General features: G+C 38.6%; 1 protein-coding gene across 10 annotated transcripts in view; it reads left to right on the top strand.

Annotated features, from left to right (window-relative positions):
- The window catches only part of SNTG1 (syntrophin gamma 1), a 258,438-nt gene that overhangs the window by 222,925 nt on the left and 12,941 nt on the right, over positions 1–22,572 (top strand). For 9 of the 10 annotated variants that reach the window (XM_058175672.1, XM_058175668.1, XM_058175670.1 and 6 more), the window contains one exon: positions 2,088–2,180. The exons of the other annotated variant lie outside the window; for it this stretch is intronic. In XM_058175672.1, coding sequence (XP_058031655.1) covers positions 2,088–2,180 — 93 coding nt within the window. The remainder of the gene's footprint in view (positions 1–2,087; positions 2,181–22,572) is intronic. 10 annotated transcript variants of the gene reach the window in all.

Genomic DNA, 22,572 nt, shown 5'->3' with positions numbered 1-22,572 from the left:
CTCTCATATATTAAGGATAGGATAGAAAAAAGCATCACCTTCAATACATAATTTAGATGACAATACAAATGTATCGCCTATACAAAATCTCTAAGGAAAAAGGCACTTGTCAAATTAAAGAAGAATACTGGGAATATAAGATGACAACTATTTTGATTGAAATCAACTTAAATTTCTTTTCTGGCATATGTGGCATTGTATCAGTTTAAATCAGGATTAGAAGGAGCCATAAAACATTGAGCATTCAAGTGATAAATCCATTGTCTGTTTCTTAGATAAGCAAACTTTTGAAAATGATGGTACGTTGCAAAGTGAAGATATTCCGGATGCTAAATATATTATTTGACTATGTAATTTACCTTAGGAAAGCACATATTGAAAGGTGAATGCCAAGAAAATATTTTACAAGCTGGGAAAGACAATAGGGTTGTCTCAGATTATCTATTTGTTCTATAAATATCTGCCAAACTAAGACATGAATCAATAAGTAATCAATTTGATTAAGAAAAATAAAAGAGAATTCATGTGGAAGTAATTTCAACTTCCCTTTGCCCTTAAGCAATTTGGTATATGTTTTATACAGACTTGATTAGCAATTATTGTAGCTTCATTATAGAAATGTGCTAGTAATTTAATGTTATGAATGCTATGCCTTGTAAATCTACAATCTTTTTGATATTAATTTAGCATGTTTCAAGTTATCTTTTAGTAAAAGTCATATATTTTTATATATATAACTCAAGTACAAACCACAGTGCTTGCTTATACCCAATTCACTTCCAGGACTGTCTTAAAAAGCTCAATCAGTTGTCAGAAATTAACTATTACAAAGAAACAGGTCTGCAAACAGCAAGGCTTCACTTTTGGAGATTCATAAGGGCCTGAAATGAAAACACTGCTAGACATCCAGTGAGACAAGACAAACTTTTTAAAAATCCAAACCTGTGGGCACCATTTATAGGGCCATTCCAAGTGCATTAATTTATACACAGTCCTTAACATCTGAGTCAGATCTTATTCTTTATCTTGCTCAATAACAGATACAGTGGTATACATCTTGGAAGATCCTTTTCAAGCAAAATGTCTATGCAGACTCTTAAGTCATCCAGGTCATGTTGTCCCAAAGGTGCTTTTTCAAAAGGCAACTGGGCTTTGTATTTCCTTGAAGATGTTTCACTTCCTATCAGAACTGAAGAAGCTTTTTGGATGAGAAGCAAAATGCCTTCAAGGAAAAACAAAGTCCTGTTGTCTTTTGAAAAAGCATCTTTGGTCCTTTTCAAGCAATTACTGCGAGGCCAGCTGGGAAATAATCCCATCCTATGCATTGGTCAACAGAGTTCTTATAAAAAGTGAATGACATCCTCTGCATTTCTTTCTCGAGTCAGAAGATAAGCATGATTGGAAAGTAAAAAAACAAAACAACAAAAATTAAGGATACAATAATGGATTGTTTCATTTGTTGCTAATAAAATTGTGTGATCCGTTTATAGAATGACCTGCTCACTTTTAGGGGAGAGGGCACAGGATCATCTTCCTGGCCATGGTAAGGAATGTTCATGAATGAAGACAAATATATGTGTCCCAAGATAATGTTGCAGGATCCAGTCTGGTTTGGTCACCGGGACCAGAAGTTTTGTCTTCTGAGCTTTTGAGCCCATCCTCAGGGAACTTCTCTTTACCAAAATGGGTGTGGATGGGCTCCAGCATGAGTCTAAAAGCTTGGAAGACTAAACCTCTGGTTCTGCTGACCGACTCAAATTAACTCCTGAGAAATGTTCATGCTATCTAGCAGACAAAGTCCCTCAGTTTAGCGTGGGGTTGCTCGGGATGAAATAACACATTAAAGATGGTTTCATGTTTTGCAAAGTCAATGATTGCAGCTAAGAACAAGTAGCCGACAAGGAGATGGACTCCTTCACCCTTTCTGGGGGAAAGAAATTGCACTACATATGGTTGCAAGCATTTAATTGGACTCATTTGTAAGATGTATACTAATGTTCAGATTTTTCTTTTAACCACAATTTTAGAAATTGAATATAGCCAGTAAAATGCCATTTAATATGTTGCATTGTTTCAATTTTTTCCAGTGTAAGACATATGCCTGTGTTTTGGAGAGTCATCTTATGGGGCTTACCATAGACTTTGGCATGGGCTTTGTATGCTTTGATGCTGCAACAAAGGTAAGGACAAGAGATTTGTATCAATGCTCCAATTCCAAGAATCACATGATGGAGTTATTTCAGTGATTGATGTATGAAAATAAATAAGAAAATGGTGAATAGTCAACATGTGATGCAATGGTAATTTGTACTTAAAGAAGGCTTTTACCAAAAGGTGCCAAGGTGAAACATGATGGAGAAAGTACTTCTGGTGAAACAATCATGTGTCAGAGAGAAAAAAAAATCAAGAAAATTAATTGATTGAAAAAAAGATTATAAAATCATATGTAGATTTTTTTTAAAAAAAAATAGAATTGTGAAATTATGTTTATGTATTCTCAACATCTAACTTGTTGTAGTAAAAATAGGCCTTCTGAGACTATGACTTCTCCCATGTCTGAATTTTTAAAAAAGAAGCACTGGATTTTATTTTCTTCTGCCATAGCAGAATATTTGAATAAGTAGGAAAAAAAAAGATAAAATGCAAAAAGTGATCACAGCTAAAAGTATTTGCTTTGGACACAAGTACTATAAAGTATCTGATACACACATCTACTCTTCTCTGGTCTTCTCCCCATTCTTTCTGGACTATTAACTATATCTGTAACCCTACTGCTACATTCTCTATAACCCAATGCAACGAATCCTGAGTAATATAAAACACTATGCTTAAAGAACGGATCCTGCCTCCTAATCAGAGTACTGGTGACCCTAAGATGAATTTAAGAAGAAAAACATAGAAGATTGCATTCATGTTGAATCACTAGGGGTCTGAGATGGACTGGTTTTGGTTTGTAATTTGGTCAAACTAAAATGAGCTACATTTCTCATCTTGCTGATTATTTCAGTTTACCAAGATCAGTTCAAATATATCATACAGTCATGTTTACTCTTTGCTATAAAATTGTAATATAGTAAGGGGATGAAAACTGCATGAAAAGATAATATTTTTGAATTTTAGTGCTCTACTTACAAACAGATTACATTCCAAGAGGCTATTTGTAAGTCCATTTTCTTCATAAATCCAACCAACATTTTTTAAAAAAACCCTGCAGAATAACCCTCATATCCTCAAAGTAGTAATGAGCGCCTCAGCTTCTTCTCATCCCTTGCTCTGGGGAATGGTCTAGGTCCATGATGGCAAACCTATGGCACATGTGCTAGAAGTGGCACGCAGCACCCTCTTTGATTGCACACAAGCAGTCACCCCAGTTCAGCTCCACTGAGCATGTGTGTACGCATGCACCTCTCGCCAGCCAGCTAGTCTTTGGGTCTCTACTGGGGGAGTGGGGTGCATGCTGGGCATGTGCACATATGCACAGGGGCAGGGGAGTGGGGGGGTACATGCACGGGGGCAGGGTCCACATACACATTGCATTTTGTGGGTTCGGGTGCTCACGCACGCACTTTGGGCACTTTGTCCAGAAAAGGTTAGCTATCACTGGTCTAGGTTGACGTTTTCTCAGTGGTGGAGGAGCCTGGCTTTGGGTCTGGAAGACCTCTCTGGCATTGATTTGCTGCAGCTTTGACCACTGGCCCCAGAGTGGACTGGTCATCCCATAGGCCATTGGAACTCTTATTAATGCCTACCAACAAGACAATGAGGTGCCACCACCCAACACAACTCACAGGCAGAAAGATGAGGTGTATACTGGTTAGTTTTGACCTATGAACAATGGTGGACAGCCCCACACGACACCATTCTCCATGGGGATAAACGAGGGTTTATTTGGTGGGGGCTTCCCAATAGAACGAGACTCATGGATCCAGGTCCTGTTGACCATTCTGTCTGGTTCCCATACCATGAGCCTCTCTGGGGAGTTCAAGGTAAATGTGGGTTTGGACTATCCTTCTGGATGGTCTCATGTGGTGTGACTCAACCTTTTTTCTTCTCCATCAGATTAATCACTAACGCCACAGGCTGACTCTCCCAGGTTGCTGTTCAAGTTTGCCTTTGGCAATCATCTTCCTTCCTGAGGAGTTTAGATCCTCTTTCATGTGGTTCTGTACCCACTCTCTCAGGTGTAGGATGCAGCTATCCTTGATGGGAGACTTGTGCAGTTTTGCTGCCAAATGTATATATGCAGTGCACCATAAACTAATCCTGTCCTGCTTTTTCCTGACTTCCAGGACCTTTTAGGTTGGAGTTACAGACAGGTTTGTTCATATTGGGGAAAAATTTGTAACTCAAAAGTTTGTTAAGTAGAGACTATATTTGCCCAGGGAAACAAAACCAGCGCAACCTTCCCTTAACAATTAATTACTCTGACAACAGTTATAACTTCTAGGGATTTTAGATTAAAGTGCCTAGAATAGTTCCTTCTCTCTATCCCATTTTAGAACAAATGACACAAACTGAAATAACTTTCTATTTATAGATTGTTCTCAGGATTAGGTGATATTGTTCTAATCTAGTCATTATAGGGGAAAAAATTGCACTCTCCACATTAGTTATAAGTCAGGTTGTAGTTCTGCAATGGTAATAGCAAAGCAATGAAGAGCTTATATTTTACAAATGAAAGCACATATACATGTCCCAAGTTAACGTTGCAGGATCTAATCTGGTCATTGGGACCAAATGTTTAGTTTTCCAAGTTTTGGGACTCGTGCTGGAGCCCATTCTCAGGGAACTTCTGTCTCACCAAAATGTCACATTCTGGTAAAGAAAAGTTAACCTAAGAATGGGTTCCAGCATGAGTCCAAAAGCTCAGAAGATTAAACCTCTGGTCCTGCATATATAAACTGGATCCTTCAGCTTATATTTTCTGTCTTCTTGTGCTTCTTTCCTATAAAATGAAAACCAATATCCACCTAGAGAAACTGTTTTCTTTGATGAAATCCAGCTGATATAAAACTATACGAACAGAGGATATTAATGTAATTATGGGTTCATAAGTATATCTTTGTAGCAGAGAAAACTTAATACCACTGCATTAATCATAATACCCCACTGGCACAACCTATTGATCAAAGAGAAATACCAGCGGCCCTAGCAGACAGTAACCATTAACTTCAGACTCAGTCCTTGAAATATTTTTTCTAGCCTTATGGCAACATACTTTGCTTACTCACCTGAAGCAAGTAATTTATTTTGACAAGTCCATGACATACTCTCAATTCTCACATTACCATGATTACTGCATGGTTGATCACTGCTTTTCTGCTGATTTTGCCAGTCCAGAAACAGGCTTCAGGTCTTGTCAGGCAATACTACTAATTCTTCCAAACTACTTACCTGATCAGAAGACTAAATTTGCTTTGGAACCATCCATGGGGCACATCCCATATTCCATTACAACCCATGCGTGTGCATTTGTGTCAGATTAAGTTTTTCTTAGCGTTCTGAGTTTTAAGAATTTCAGTTTCTATATTGAATATGTTCAGTTATGTAACTGAAAAGTTACATATTTGGTAACTGCTTCTGTCAAATCACTCAGCAAAGTATTTTTCACTCAAGTTGTTGAACATTTTTCTAAAGAAATAAAGCTCAAAAAGGGTTCAATTCTTCTCTCCCAGGAGACAATGGACACTTGAAACAAGTGCCAGAAATATGCCCAAGTACAATCTACCAGACTACTAAATACTACCTACCAGCCAGCTCAGAAAAAAGGGCTAGTGTGATCTATAATTTTAGTAACATTTAAACTTTATAAACAGAGCTAAGTGTTTGCAGCTGAATGAGGACAGAACACAATCAACAGTAATGGATTTCTTTTACACAGCCCACAAATAACACAACCATAGCAGGAATGCATTTCTCTAATTGCTAGAATTCTTTTCAGTTACTTCAGTTAATAAGTATTCAAAAATAGATATGAAAATTCTTGTTTTAAATTCTATTTTATGTTTGAAACTAACTATTTATTTATTTATTTATTTATTTATTTATTTATTATCATTATACACGGACTTATTTTAGTTGCCATATATTTTGAGAGCCAGGAAATTCTACACAGTAGTTTGGCTAGTTTGTTTAGTTCACACTGTCGCGGTATCCACAGTGCACCATAAGGAAGCAAACTAGCGTCACACCCTAATAATATAATAATAATAATATAATCTTCGTTAGAAAACACTCATCATTAAAAAAAATGCAGTGTAGCCTTTTTTGCATTTGGAACTCTATTTAAACAATTCAAAGTTTTTCCAATTTTTACTATAATTTTGGTATAAATCCTGTCCACAGGGTCCAAAATTTATGATTTATTGTACATATGTTTCATTTTCATTATAGTAGTTATGATTTAGATCTGTATTCAGACTGAGCTCTTTGTATTTTATTTAATTATTTTAATAATTTTAACCATGCATTATTACTTTTATTTGTTAATTTTTGTATTGTATTTATTTCTGTTTTCTCATGACAAATTTTTGTTACATATTTCTTTTTTTTTTTATTTGTAAAAAGCCATTATAAATTTATTTTTCACTCATTTCCCTCTGTTCTATTTTTTCATGCCTTTCCATCTAAACAATATTAACTTCTTCCCGAAGTTCAAGTTTAACATAATAAATCTCTTTGACCAATTTTTCTAATGAACATGGTTTTATTCCTCTTATAAATGTATTAGACATTAAATCCATCGTTTTTCTTAATATTTGTATTCCTACGTATTTTCCCCAGTCATTAGAAAAAAATAATTATTCACTGTTAACATATTATACGCTAAATCAAATTAAGTCAATTACTTACAAATCATTTCATTTATCTCATAATTACTTACAAGTAGCTCAACAAATTATTTAAAAATTGTCTTTCAATTAATTTTCAACTAGCTATTTAATGGGTTTCAACATACTAATTATTAGTGAGCTTTAATCAATTTCCAGGCACTTTGGTTTAAATTATTATATTTCAAGGATAAAAAAAAGCTAATTAAAGGTCTAGTTCAAATGTAAGTAGTGTACAGCTTATGAACTCCCATTCCATATATCTAATATTATAATTGTATAGGAAAAATATAGATCTGTATTCACTAGTCTGCTGTCACAGACCAATACAAGTAATCCTTAACTTAAAACTACAGTTGAGCCCAAATTTATGTTGCTAAGTGAGAAATTTGTTAAGTGAGTTTTGCCCCATTTTATGACTTTTCTTGCCACATTTGTTAAGTGAATCACTGCAGTTGCTAAATTAATAACACAGTTTTTAAGTGAATCTGGCTTCCCCATTGATTTTGCTTTTCAGAAGATTGCAAAAGGGGATCACACGACCCTGGGACACTGCAACCGTCATAAATGTGAGAATTATTTCTTATTCACTGTAATAATATATGGAGGTAGAAACACTGCGTGTTATCTAATATCTTTACAATCTGAATGAACACAGTATATCAGTTATTATTTTCTATGGCATTTTCACCGAAAACCCCCAGTTATTTCATCATTATTAATATTTGAGACATTCAGATTTCAAACATCTGAGTTTTATTTATTACTGAACCCTAGATATTATCCAGCAGATATAAATTATTTTCAGTTGTCTGAGCAACCTGAGTTGTGCAGTCATGTACATAGCAATAAAAATAATAAATAATGTATGAGTTTCTACTTCTATAGAACACGTTATGGAGTACTTTGAAATCTCACTGCTTAGTCTCCCCCAAATATTAATGTTCTTAAACTGAGGCTTGATCTTATACTTATCTCCTAATTTATAGATTATCTTTCTGGTATCATTCAAAGCACAGGTTGATATTGATCAATTAAAGCTTTATGAGAACACCCCATCAGATGAAAGCATAATTTCGAAAATATTGGATTGTGCAGAGATGGATAGACTGACATTGAAAATAAAAGATAAAGTAAATACAGAGTACTACTCAACATAGGATAGGTTTTATCAGTGGTTAGATATAGGTTAGGTAGAGGTTAGATGAAGAAAGATTATTGTTATGTGCATGTAAAAGATGAACATTGTCTATGACTATAAGTATGCTAGTATAATGAACATGACCATAAATAAGCTAATATAACTATTAATATTACTATAATTACTATGTATACAATTATTTTATCATTATTACTATATCTGTTGCTTTTCTGGTAAAATGAAATACCAGGAAAGACTGTTTTCAAAATATTTATATATAAATAAAAATACTATTAAAAAAGCTTTATTTTATAATAATATTATCAGAACAAATAATATAGAGTATAAGTTGTATCTCTTAACATAATACATCAACAAAATTTCTTATTGATTAGTTCCTTGCAAATAGTATAGGTAGTCCTCAACTAACAAAGGTAATTGAGACCAGAATAACAGGATAACAAAGCTGAAAAGAACATTGGAGTCTTCTAGTCCAACCCATTGCTCAAGCAAGAAACCCTTTACTATTTCAGATAAATGGTTGTCCAATCTGTTCTTAAAAATCTCAAGTGTTGGATCACCCATAACTTCTGGTGGCAAATTGTTCCACTGATTAATTATTCTGTCATGGAATTTCTCCTTAGTTCTAGATTGGTTCTCTCCTTGATTAGTTTCCATCCTTGATTAGCTTCTTGTTCTGCCTTCAGATACTTTGAAGAATAGGTTGACCCTCCTCTTCTTTGTGGCAGCCCTTAGATATTGGAACACTGCTATCATGACACTCCTAGTAATTCTTTTCATTAAACCAGACATACCCAATTCCTGCAACTGTTCTTCATATGTTTGGCTTCCAGTCCCCTAATCATCTTCGTTGCTCTTCTCTGCACTCTTTCTAGAGTCTCAATATTTTTTGTCTCGTATTGACCAAAACTGGATGCAATATTCGAAGTTAGAAAGATATTACTTTATTATATCCAAATGTATTTGGTAAAACAGAGATAGTATACATAGACACACAGAAACCCAAAGCCAGGGGCATCTATAATTCTTCAATAGAATCATAGGCACAATTGGAAAATTATACCCCACTCTTTTTTATATATTTTGCATTGGTCATAGCTGCCACTTTGATTTTTTTTATCTGCTGAAACTCCCAATACAAACACATAAGTAAAAATTCACCCATAACTAATAGGTGAGGACATAGAAATTTTTTAGAATTTTAGAATAGAATTTTATTGGCCAAGTGTGATTGGACACACAAGGAATTTGTCTTGGTGCATATGCTCTCAGTGTACATAAAAGAAAAGATACGTTCATCAAGGTACAACATTTACAACACAATTGATGATCAATATATCAATATAAATCATAAGGATTGCCAGCAACAAGTTATAGTCATACAGTCATAAGTGGAAAGAGATTGGTGATGGGAACTATGAAACGATTAATAGTAGTGCAGATTCAGTAAATAGTCTGACAGTGTTGAGGGAATTATTTGTTTAGCAGAGTGATGGCCTTCGGGAAAAAACTGTTCTTGTGTCTAGTTGTTCTGGTGTGCAGTGCTCTATAGCTGCTTTGAGGGTAGGAGTTGAAACAGTTTATGTCCAGGATGCGAGGGATCTGCAAATATTTTCACGGCCCTCTTCTTGATTCGTGCAGTATACAGGTCCTCAATGGAAGGCAAGTTGGTAGCAATTATTTTTCTGCAGTTCTAATTATCCTCTGAAGTCTGTGTTTTTCTTGTTGGGTTGCAGAACCGAACCAGACAGTTATAGAGGTGCAAATGACAGACTCAATAATTCCTCTGTAGAATTGGATCAGCAGCTCCTTGGGCAGTTTGAGCTTACTGAGTTGGCGCAGAAAGAACATTCTTTGTTGTCCTTTTTTAATGATGTTTTTGATGTTGGCTGTCCATTTGAGATCTTGCGATATGATAGAACCCAGAAATTTGAAGGTTTCTACTGTTGATACTGTGTTGTCAAGTATTGTGAGAGGTGGAAGTATGGAAGGGTTTTTCCTAAAGTCTACCACCATTTCTACGGTTTTGAGTGTGTTCAGTTCCAGATTGTTTTGGTTGCACATAAGTCTAGTCGTTCGACCTCTCGTCTATATGCGGATTCGTCATTGTCTCGAATGAGACCAATCACTGTTGTGTCATCTGCGAACTTCAGTAGCTTAACAAATGGATCATTGGAGATGCAGTCATTGGTATACAGAGAGAAGAGAAGTGGGGAGAGCACACAGCCTTGGGGGGCCCCTGTGCTAATTGTACAGGTATTTGATGTGATCTTGCTTAGCTTCACCTGCTGCTTCCTGTTTGTTAGGAAGCTTGTGATCCACTTACAAGTCTGTTCCAGTACCTGTAGCTGGTTTAGCTTAGTTAGAAGAATGTCTGGAATGATGGTAATGAATGCTGAACTAAAGTCTACAAAAAGGACCCTTGCATAGGTCTTTGGAGACTCAAGATGTTGTAGGATGTAGTGCAGAGCCATATTAACAGCATCATCTGTTGATCTATTTGCTCGGTATGCAAATTGCAAGGGGTCTAAGAGCGGATTCGTGATGGTTTTCAGGTAGGAAAGCACTAGCCTTTCAAAGGTTTTCATGACTACAGATGTTAGAGCAACTGGTCTGTAGTCATTCAGTTCCTTGATGGTGGGCTTCTTCGGCACTGGGATGATGGTAGAGCGTTTGAAGCAAGAAGGAACATAGCACATCTCTAGTGATTTATTGAAAATATGGGTGAAGATGGGGGCCAATTGGTCAGCACAGACTTTTAAGCAAGAAGGAGTTATCTTGTCTGGGCCTGGAGCTTTTCCTGGCTTTTGTCTGTGAAATAGGTCCTGCACTTCCTTTTCTGTGATCACTAGGGGTTGTGAACCCAATGAAATGGGGTCAGTTGTAGGAGGCTTGGCTGTTGTTGGTGTGTCTGAGATGGGGTTGTGGAGATAGGTGGCTGTAGTTTCCTTTCAAACCTGCAGTAAAACTCATTCAGGTCATCTGCCAGTTGTTGATTACCTTCAGCCTGGGAAGGAGGTTTGCCATAGCCGGTGATATTTTTAAGAGTTTTCCACATGTTTGCTGGTTCATTTGCTGAAAATTGATTCTTTAGCTTTTCAGAGTAGCTTCTTTTGCTGCTCTTATCTCCTTGTTAGTGCATTTCTGGCCTGATTGTACAGCATTTTATCACCTTTTCTGTAGGCTTCCTCTTTGGAATGTCGTAGCTGCTTAAGTTTAGGTGTAAACCAAGGTTTGTTATTACTGTGTATTCGCAAGTTCCTTGTAGGTACACATAGGTCTTCACAGAAGCTGACATATGATGTTACAGTATCTGTGAGTTCATCCAGGTCTGCAGAGGTATCTTGAAAATATTCCAATCAGTGCAGTCAAAACATGCCTGTAGCTTTAATTCTGATTCCTCCGTCCAGGTTTTCACTGATTTAATTATTGGTTTTATGGCTTTAAGTCTTTGCCTGTAAGCAGGTACAAGGTGAATCATGCAATGATCAGAGTGTCCTACAGCTGCACGTGGTAAAGACCGATAGGCATCTTTTAGTGTTGTGTAGCAGTGGTCTAGAGTATTCTTGCCTCTGGTGGGACAATTGACATGCTGAAAGTATTTTGGTAGTTCTTTCCTTAAGTTTGCCTTGTTTAGATCTCCCAAAACAATGGCCAGTGAATCAGGGTGTTTGGCTTCAGCCTCCATGATTTGGTCAGCTAGAGTTCGTAATGCCTCGTTTACACAGGCTTGTGGTGGGACATAAACAGCAATTAGAAGAAATGAGGAAAATTCACGAGGCGAATAGTAAGGTTTGCAGTTGATAATTAGAGTCTCTAAATTGTTGTCACAGAATTTGTAAATTATGTTAAAATCTTGACACCAGGTTGAATTAATATATAGGCATAAGCCTCCTCCTTTCTTTTTACCAGATGTTTCTGGAATCCTGTCTGATCGTTCAATTTGAAATCCTGGAATGTTCAGGCTGCTATTTTCAATTGATTCATTTAACCAGGTTTCAGAGAAGCATAGGACTGCTGAATTGCGAAAATCAGAATAGTATTTGTTTAAGAGGAGTATTTCATCCATTTTATTTGCAAGTGAGCGATATTTGTTAGGAAAATTGAAGGCAGAGGAGTTTTAGTGCGAGTTCTTAGCTTGATTAAGATCCCAGATCTTTTACCTCGTTTCCTTCGTTTCCGTCGTTTGGTTTTTAGTAATCCATGGCTCCGTGGAATTGCCTCCTCCTGTGTTAGAATCTCCTCCGTGTTTGTAAAGACAGGCGGGGGTGAGATTAAAGAAAGCTGCTCCTTAAAGAAATGTTCCTTAATTTTTAGCAGATGGTCTCGTGAGTAGGAAATCCGTAGTGAGTCACAGAGAACAATTAGAAATAAAGAAACAATTAGAGAGCATTTCACCGAGGCAGCCTTCGTCGGCGCCATCTTAGGTAGGAAAAAAGATGATTCTTACAATTAGATTACAATAGATGATTCTATGAGTTAAACTTAGGTCTTGTCGAAGGCGACGGAGTTCCAAGTTTTCTAAGCCTAGGATTTCAAGTCTGGTGGGATAAGGTATTTTGTTGTTTTCAGAGGAATGGAGAACTCTTCTTGTAAAATATTTCTGGACTCGTTCAATTGTATTGATGTCAGAGATGTGGTGAGGGTTCCAAACAGGCGAGCTGTATTCTAGAATTGGTCTAGCAAAAATATGGAAAAGGGGCACCCACAGGTCACACAATTTATTTTAATTCAGAACCAGCTTGCTTCTGAATATCACTTGTTTTGCAGTAAACAAACATAGACACTTGTTTTCATGTTGTATTTTTTGGACTCTGCAAGACATCTGGCGTCCACTGATTAATTATTCTGTCATGGAATTTCTCCTTAGTTCTAGATTGGTTCTCTCCTTGATTAGTTTCCATCCTTGATTAGCTTCTTGTTCTGCCTTCAGATACTTTGAAGAATAGGTTGACCCTCCTCTTCTTTGTGGCAGCCCTTAGATATTGGAACACTGCTATCATGACACTCCTAGTAATTCTTTTCATTAAACCAGACATACCCAATTCCTGCAACTGTTCTTCATATGTTTGGCTTCCAGTCCCCTAATCATCTTCGTTGCTCTTCTCTGCACTCTTTCTAGAGTCTCAATATTTTTTGTCTCGTATTGACCAAAACTGGATGCAATATTCGAAGTTAGAAAGATATTACTTTATTATATCCAAATGTATTTGGTAAAACAGAGATAGTATACATAGACACACAGAAACCCAAAGCCAGGGGCATCTATAATTCTTCAATAGAATCATAGGCACAATTGGAAAATTATACCCCACTCTTTTTTATATATTTTGCATTGGTCATAGCTGCCACTTTGATTTTTTTTATCTGCTGAAACTCCCAATACAAACACATAAGTAAAAATTCACCCATAACTAATAGGTGAGGACATAGAAATTTTTTAGAATTTTAGAATAGAATTTTATTGGCCAAGTGTGATTGGACACACAAGGAATTTGTCTTGGTGCATATGCTCTCAGTGTACATAAAAGAAAAGATACGTTCATCAAGGTACAACATTTACAACACAATTGATGATCAATATATCAATATAAATCATAAGGATTGCCAGCAACAAGTTATAGTCATACAGTCATAAGTGGAAAGAGATTGGTGATGGGAACTATGAAACGATTAATAGTAGTGCAGATTCAGTAAATAGTCTGACAGTGTTGAGGGAATTATTTGTTTAGCAGAGTGATGGCCTTGGGAAAAACTGTTCTTGTGTCTAGTTGTTCTGGTGTGCAGTGCTCTATAGCGCTTTGAGGGTAGGAGTTGAAACAGTTTATGTCCAGGATGCGAGGGATCTGCAAATATTTTCACAGCCCTCTTCTTGATTCGTGCAGTATACAGGTCCTCAATGGAAGGCAAGTTGGTAGCAATTATTTTTTCTGCAGTTCTAATTATCCTCTGAAGTCTGTGTTTTTCTTGTTGGGTTGCAGAACCGAACCAGACAGTTATAGAGGTGCAAATGACAGACTCAATAATTCCTCTGTAGAATTGGATCAGCAGCTCCTTGGGCAGTTTGAGCTTACTGAGTTGGCGCAGAAAGAACATTCTTTGTTGTCCTTTTTAATGATGTTTTGATGTTAGCTGTCCATTTGAGATCTTGATATGATAGAACCCAGAAATTTGAAGGTTTCTACTGTTGATACTGTGTTGTCAAGTATTGTGAGAGGTGGAAGTATGGAAGGGTTTTTCCTAAAGTCTACCACCATTTCTACGGTTTTGAGTGTGTTCAGTTCCAGATTGTTTTGGTTGCACATAAGTCTAGTCGTTCGACCTCTCGTCTATATGCGGATTCGTCATTGTCTCGAATGAGACCAATCACTGTTGTGTCATCTGCGAACTTCAGTAGCTTAACAAATGGATCATTGGAGATGCAGTCATTGGTATACAGAGAGAAGAGAAGTGGGGAGAGCACACAGCCTTGGGGGGCCCCTGTGCTAATTGTACAGGTATTTGATGTGATCTTGCTTAGCTTCACCTGCTGCTTCCTGTTTGTTAGGAAGCTTGTGATCCACTTACAAGTCTGTTCCGGTACCTGTAGCTGGTTTAGCTTAGTTAGAAGAATGTCTGGAATGATGGTATTGAATGCTGAACTAAAGTCTACGAAAAGGACCCTTGCATAGGTCTTTGGAGACTCAAGATGTTGTAGGATGTAGTGCAGAGCCATATTAACAGCATCATCTGTTGATCTATTTGCTCGGTATGCAAATTGCAAGGGGTCTAAGAGCGGATTCGTGATGGTTTTCAGGTAGGAAAGCACTAGCCTTTCAAAGGTTTTCATGACTACAGATGTTAGAGCAACTGGTCTGTAGTCATTCAGTTCCTTGATGGTGGGCTTCTTCGGCACTGGGATGATGGTAGAGCGTTTGAAGCAAGAAGGAACATAGCACATCTCTAGTGATTTATTGAAAATATGGGTGAAGATGGGGGCCAATTGGTCAGCACAGACTTTTAAGCAAGAAGGAGTTATCTTGTCTGGGCCTGGAGCTTTTCCTGGCTTTTGTCTGTGAAATAGGTCCTGCACTTCCTTTTCTGTGATCACTAGGGGTTGTGAACCCAATGAAATGGGGTCAGTTGTAGGAGGCTTGGCTGTTGTTGGTGTGTCTGAGATGGGGGTTGTGGAGATAGGTGGCTGTAGTTTCCTTTCAAACCTGCAGTAAAACTCATTCAGGTCATCTGCCAGTTGTTGATTACCTTCAGCCTGGGAAGGAGGTTTGCCATAGCCGGTGATATTTTTAAGAGTTTTCCACATGTTTGCTGGTTCATTTGCTGAAAATTGATTCTTTAGCTTTTCAGAGTAGCTTCTTTTTGCTGCTCTTATCTCTCTTGTTAGTGCATTTCTGGCCTGATTGTACAGCATTTTATCACCTTTTCTGTAGGCTTCCTCTTTGGAATGTCGTAGCTGCTTAAGTTTAGGTGTAAACCAAGGTTTGTTATTACTGTGTATTCGCAAGTTCCTTGTAGGTACACATAGGTCTTCACAGAAGCTGACATATGATGTTACAGTATCTGTGAGTTCATCCAGGTCTGCAGAGGTATCTTTAAAAATATTCCAATCAGTGCAGTCAAAACATGCCTGTAGCTTTAATTCTGATTCCTCCATCCAGGTTTTCACTGATTTAATTATTGGTTTTATGGCTTTAAGTCTTTGCCTGTAAGCAGGTACAAGGTGAATCATGCAATGATCAGAGTGTCCTACAGCTGCACGTGGTAAAGACCGATAGGCATCTTTTAGTGTTATGTAGCAGTGGTCTAGAGTATTCTTGCCTCTGGTGGGACAATTGACATGCTGAAAGTATTTTGGTAGTTCTTTCCTTAAGTTTGCCTTGTTTAGATCTCCCAAAACAATGGCCAGTGAATCAGGGTGTTTGGCTTCAGCCTCCATGATTTGGTCAGCTAGAGTTCGTAATGCCTCGTTTACACAGGCTTGTGGTGGGACATAAACAGCAATTAGAAGAAATGAGGAAAATTCACGAGGCGAATAGTAAGGTTTGCAGTTGATAATTAGAGTCTCTAAATTGTTGTCACAGAATTTGTAAATTATGTTAAAATCTTGACACCAGGTTGAATTAATATATAGGCATAAGCCTCCTCCTTTCTTTTTACCAGATGTTTCTGGAATCCTGTCTGATCGTTCAATTTGAAATCCTGGAATGTTCAGGCTGCTATTTTCAATTGATTCATTTAACCAGGTTTCAGAGAAGCATAGGACTGCTGAATTGCGAAAATCAGAATAGTATTTGTTTAAGAGGAGTATTTCATCCATCTTATTTGCAAGTGAGCGTATATTTGTTAGGAAAATTGAATGCAGAGGAGTTTTAGTGCGAGTTCTTAGCTTGATTAAGATCCCAGATCTTTTACCTCGTTTCCTTCGTTTCCGTCGTTTGGTTTTTTTAGTAATCCATGGCTCCGTGGGAATTGCCTCCTCCTGTGTTAGAATCTCCTCCGTGTTTGTAAAGACAGGCGGGGGTGAGATTAAAGAAAGCTGCTCCTTAAAGAAATGTTCCTTAATTTTTAGCAGATGGTCTCGTGAGTAGGAAATCCGTAGTGAGTCACAGAGAACAATTAGAAATAAAGAAACAATTAGAGAGCATTTCACCGAGGCAGCCTTCGTCGGCGCCATCTTAGGTAGGAAAAAAGATGATTCTTACAATTAGATTACAATAGATGATTCTATGAGTTAAACTTAGGTCTTGTCGAAGGCGACGGAGTTCCAAGTTTTCTAAGCCTAGGATTTCAAGTCTGGTGGGATAAGGTATTTTGTTGTTTTCAGAGGAATGGAGAACTCTTCTTGTAAAATATTTCTGGACTCGTTCAATTGTATTGATGTCAGAGATGTGGTGAGGGTTCCAAACAGGCGAGCTGTATTCTAGAATTGGTCTAGCAAAAATATGGAAAAGGGGCACCCACAGGTCACACAATTTATTTTAATTCAGAACCAGCTTGCTTCTGAATATCACTTGTTTTGCAGTAAACAAACATAGACACTTGTTTTCATGTTGTATTTTTTGGACTCTGCAAGACATCTGGCGTCCACTGCTAAAGTATTACTGCACTAAATAGGTTTTATTTTCTCAGTGTTGTTGGCTCTAGAATTCAAATAGCTTTAGCAGTTCCATATTTTCTGAAATTGGGTCTTATTAATAGGCATTGAAGCTAATTGTGCAGCTTCCAATTAAAATTAAATAATGTGTGTGCCATGCAAGGGAAAGGGCCCTAGAAATAATTACAGCTTTTCACCATGCCAAACCCAGCACCCAGCATACTGCAGGCTATTTTTATTCATGATGAGTATAAAATTGCAGGAAGTGTGGCTGATGCAAGGATGGTAATTCAAGGCATAACTAAATAGAACGGCTTATAATACACAAACTACTTTTTTTCTTTTTAAATGTTTTCATACTGAGGAAACCCATTTGATGCAGTAAAAAAGAAGAGTAAGAATGGGGTTCTTTTGGAACTTGTCATGAGATCATTTGCAGTAAAAACAAAACAAAACAAAAAATAGGGGGGGGTATGCCTTACAAGCACAGTACTGTCCACACCTGGTTAAACAGCACCTGGTTAAACAGCATACAGAAGAAATCATTTCCATTCTTCATAATTTCCCTACACCACAACGGACAAACTTGCTTCTACTTTATTCTGTGGGATCTTGCTTTCCAAATGATAACCCCTCTTACAATGTAATTTGTTTAGAAGGGAATGTTATCTACTACCATACTTAACATTTGCCTCACTTGATACATTAAATCAGTCTGATGATAGAAAGACTGCAGCATTTGTTAGGCTATTATTATATGGAAAGTCACATGGAATAGTGATTAAGGTGCTAGAGTAGAAGTCTGGAGACCAAGAATTCTGTGCGTCCCTTAGGCACAGAAGCTACCAAATGACTTTGGGCCAGCTATTCTCTGTCAGCCCAACCCATCTCATAGGTTAATGTGGGGAAAAGAATAGGAGGAAGTGTTATATACAATGTTGTACAAAGCAAAGGTAGGATATCAATCAAATAAATCAATAAGCACAATGCTAATATAGAGTCAAGTTAGCAAATCTTGTTCAGTTATGCAGTTATAGCACTTTTGTGACTTGTTTATTTATTTTGGCTTCTTCCTTCAGGCAGTCTGCATTTATTCATGAATGTTAAGTGGCTTTACTTCATTTATTTTAAGTCACTCTGTTCTTCAAGTATGGTTCCTGTGCATCTTATGTAAGCAAGGTATAAAACAGTCCTTTTTTAAGTTGTGAAAATGCATATTCTACTGTTTAAAATATTCAAATTTAAAACCCTTTCTAACAAAAAGAAGAGGAAGTTGTCAACTGGCATCGGAAAGATATCAGAATAAGCAGTAGGTGAAGTTCTTTGGAGCAAAGATTTTACAATCTCCATACTGAACCACAACAACTTATGTGAAGATCTTAAAATCTGAACAGTTGCAGATCCTTTTAGATTTAGAATATGCTTCATGTTAGCATCACCTTCTGGTCTCCATGCTTCTTATAAGCATAAAGCAATGCATAAGAATATCCACCAGCATGCACAGAAAAGGATAACTTGCCAACATCTTATTCCTAACACTGGAAAGCTTAGTCAAATTGCATCCTTGCTGCCACTCTAATTCAGCTCTAAGTTTGCTAAAAGTTTATATAAACATTTTGGGACCATTCCTTCCCTTTATTTGGATCCTGTGCCCATATTGACAATTTTTACCCCTTTCAGGGACTTTTGGTTGCAACAGAAAAGTTACCAAAGGGTTGCCCAAAAAAAAATGCTATTGATCAATTGCTTGTTGATAATTCCTTAGTCATACATGTACTTGGAAAATTCAATTGAAGCCATTTACTACAGGGAAGCAATTTTTCTCCCACCTCTCACTCAGCTACCAGCAATCTCAATCTCTAGTCATCAGAGCCAAAAGTGAGGCTTGTTGGAAGTTGTAGGTAACCAAACAAATTTCCCATCTCTACTTCACAGCAAAAAAAACAACAACCCCGCAGCAGAAAACATATCAGCAAGTCAGGTGGTATTAAACTAGAAATGAAAGCTGCAATTTCCATAGGATCACTGGGGCAAGGAACATTCTTTAATGGATGGAGTTTTCAATCCTTTGAGATTTGCTCCTAAAGTTATTTCTCTCTCTCCCTTTTCAGTTTAATGGAGCATTATTGCTCTATAAGTTTAATAAAGGAATATTGAGGTATAGAGAAGGCATCAATGTTCTGCCTCTGAAAACCCTTCTGAAATAACAGGTGATTTAATAATAATTCACTAATTAATGTTGATTTATAATTATATTTAAAGGCAACTACTTATTTTAAAATTAGTAGAAGTCTAATATATGCCAAAATGTATACAACTCACATATTCAGCTGGTTTGATTGAAATTGCATGTTCATTTCCAAGAATTTATTTATAAAGATTTTCAGATATTTCCAAATTTTCCTCAACACACATATGTTGAACACTACCAGATTGCTCATATTACTATTTCTTTAGTCTTATCTCTCATGGTTTTGGGATGTGTGTGTTATGTGTTATTCCTGTTACTGAGACCAACATTTTTGACCACCAAATGCCAATCTAAACTGAGGGATCTCCACAGGTGCCACCAATGGCATAAAAACCATGGGTGTAACTGGGTGACCAAAGATATAACTGTTTTTATGCAGGTGTAATAACAAAATGTATGGCAGAGAGTTTCTATACCAGGGGTCCACATTTCTCAGGCCACGGCCTACTACCGGGCCTTGAGCCTTTTGGAACCGAGCCACAGAAGTGCACATATGCATCCCCACTCGCATGAGCATTAAGTGAGCATATGCATGCATGCTCCATTTGCATAAGTGCCAGGCGCATGTGCCCGCCACTCATGCAAATGCAGTTGCATGTGCATGCACTTGCCCACTGCTCACGCTGAATCATTGTCTCCTCCCTCACTGGTTCACAAAGCCAGAAAGGTTGGGGAACTCAGTTCTAAGGAAAGAATTTGTCCTTGTATATGGAGAGAGTTTCTATAGCATACAATTTGTCCATGTATCCTATTTCCCCCAAAATAAGATATCCCCTGATAATAAGCCCAATCAGGCTTTTGAGTGCATGACAATAAGGCCAAGCATTTATTTCAGAGTTCAAAAAAATATAAGACAGGGTCTTGCTTTTAGGAAAACAGGGTATATGTGTGTGTATATCAATATGTACATAATCACCCTTTCTTTTTATTATTTATGTAATGTTTTACATAATTATGTTTTCTTGGTATGCTTGTGGGGAGAGAGAGATAGACAGAGAGAGAGAGAGAGAGAGATAGGAGAGAGGAGGGCAGGAGAGGGGATTTGAGGAAGAGAAGAATTGTGATGTTAGCCCAAAAATTAACACTAGCAGATAGATATCTGTATCTTATCCTGCCTCTTAAATTTTCACTTTTATATTACTATAGGCAGAATATTGGCCAACATAGATTGTCTTAGTGTGGCTGAGTTATGATTTTATAGTTGAGTTTGAATATCTGTCATTACTGCTGAAGAAAATAATACCATTTTGATTACTGTTTTCTTTATTTATTTATTTCTTTATTTATTTATTCAAATTTGTATACCGCCCTATCTCCCGAAGGACTCAGGGCGGTTCACAGGCACATAAAACATTTATATACAATTAAAATAACTATTAAAAAACTTATTCTAATGCCAAATATTAAAAATATAAATATAAATCTTAAAACCAAATTTAAACCCCTGTAAATTTAAAAATCTATAAATTTAAAATCTAAATTTAAAATCTAAAATCTAAGCCAGTCCTGCACAGATGAATAAATGCGTCTTAAGCTCGCGACGGAAGGTTCGGAGGTCCGGAAGTTGACGGAGTCCTGGGGGGAGTTCGTTCCAGAGGGTGGGAGCCCCCACAGAGAAGGCCCTTCCCCTGGGCGCCGCCAGACGACACTGTCTAGCTGACGGCACCCTGAGGAGTCCCTCTCTGTGAGAGCGCACAGGTCGGTGAGAGGTATTCGGTAGCAGTAGGCGGTCCCGTAGATAACCCGGCCCTATGCCATGGAGCGCTTTAAAGGTGGTTACCAACACCTTGAAGCGCACCCGGAAGGCCACAGGTAGCCAGTGCAGTCTGCGCAGGATAGGTGTCCATACGGGAGCCACGAGGGCTCCTCTATAACCCGCGCAGCCGCATTCTGAACTAACTGCAGCCTCCGGATGCCCTTCAAGGGGAGCCCCATGTAGAGAGCATTGCAGTAATCCAGGCGAGACGTCACGAGGGCGTGAGTGACCGTGCATAGGGCATCCCGGTCTAGAAAGGGGCGCAACTGGCGCACCAGGCGAACCTGGTAAAAAGCTCTCCTGGAGACGGCTGTCAAATGATCTTCCAAAGACAGCCGTTCATCCAGGAGGACGCCCAAGTTGCGCCCCCCCTCCATCGGGGCCAATGACTCGCCCCCAACAGTCAGCCGAGGACTCAGCTGACTGTACCGGGATGCCGGCATCCACAGCCACTCTGTCTTGGAGGGATTGAGCTTGAGCCTGTTTCTCCCCATCCAGACCCGTACGGCCTCCAAGCACCGGGACAACACTTCGATAGCTTCGTTGGGGTGGCCCGGTGTGGAAAAGTACAGCTGGGTGTCATCAGCGTACAGCTGGTACCTCACACCGAAGCCACTGATGATCTCACCCAGCGGCTTCATATAGATGTTGAACAAAAGGGGCGAGAGGATCGACCCCTGCGGCACCCCACAAGTGAGGCGCCGCGGGGCCGACCTCTGCCCCCCCGTCAACACCGTCTGCGACCGATCGGAGAGATAGGAGGAGAACCACCGATAAACGGTGCCTCCCACTCCCAATCTCCCCAATCGGCGCAGCAGGATACCATGGTCGATGGTATCAAAAGCCGCTGAGAGGTCTAACAGGACCAGGGCAGAGGAACATCCCCTATCCCTGGCCCTCCAGAGATCATCCACCAACGCGACCAAAGCCGTCTCAGTGCTGTAACCGGGCCGGAAGCCGGACTGGAACGGGTCTAGATAGACAGTTTCATCCAGGTGTAGGGGAAACTGATATGCCACCATACTCTCTACAACCTTCGCCGCGAAGCGAAGGTTGGAGACCGGACGATAATTACCTAAAACAGCCGGGTCCAGGGAAGGCTTCTTGAGGAGGGGTCTCACCACCGCCTCTTTCAAGGCGGCCGGGAAGACTCCCTCCACCAAAGAAGCACTTGTAATTGCCTGGAGCCAGCCTCGTGTCACCTCCTGAGTGGCCAGCACCAACCAGGAGGGGCACGGGTCCAGTAAACACGTGGTGGCATTCAACCTACCCAACAACCTGTCCATGTCCTCGGGAGCCACAGGGTCAAACTCATCCCATAAATGTCACCAAGACCGCCCTCAGCCGTCTCACCCGCGTCACTACAATTCTGGTCCAAACCATCCCGAAGCTGAACGATTTTATCGTATAGATAACCGTTAAACTCCTCAGCACGTCCCTGCAACGGGTCATCCCGCTCCCCCTGATGTAAAAGGGAGCGAG

The sequence above is a fragment of the Ahaetulla prasina genome, chromosome 3 (assembly GCF_028640845.1).
Source record: "Ahaetulla prasina isolate Xishuangbanna chromosome 3, ASM2864084v1, whole genome shotgun sequence".
Taxonomy (NCBI): domain Eukaryota; kingdom Metazoa; phylum Chordata; class Lepidosauria; order Squamata; family Colubridae; genus Ahaetulla; species Ahaetulla prasina.
This window is presented reverse-complemented; position numbering and strand designations above follow the sequence as displayed.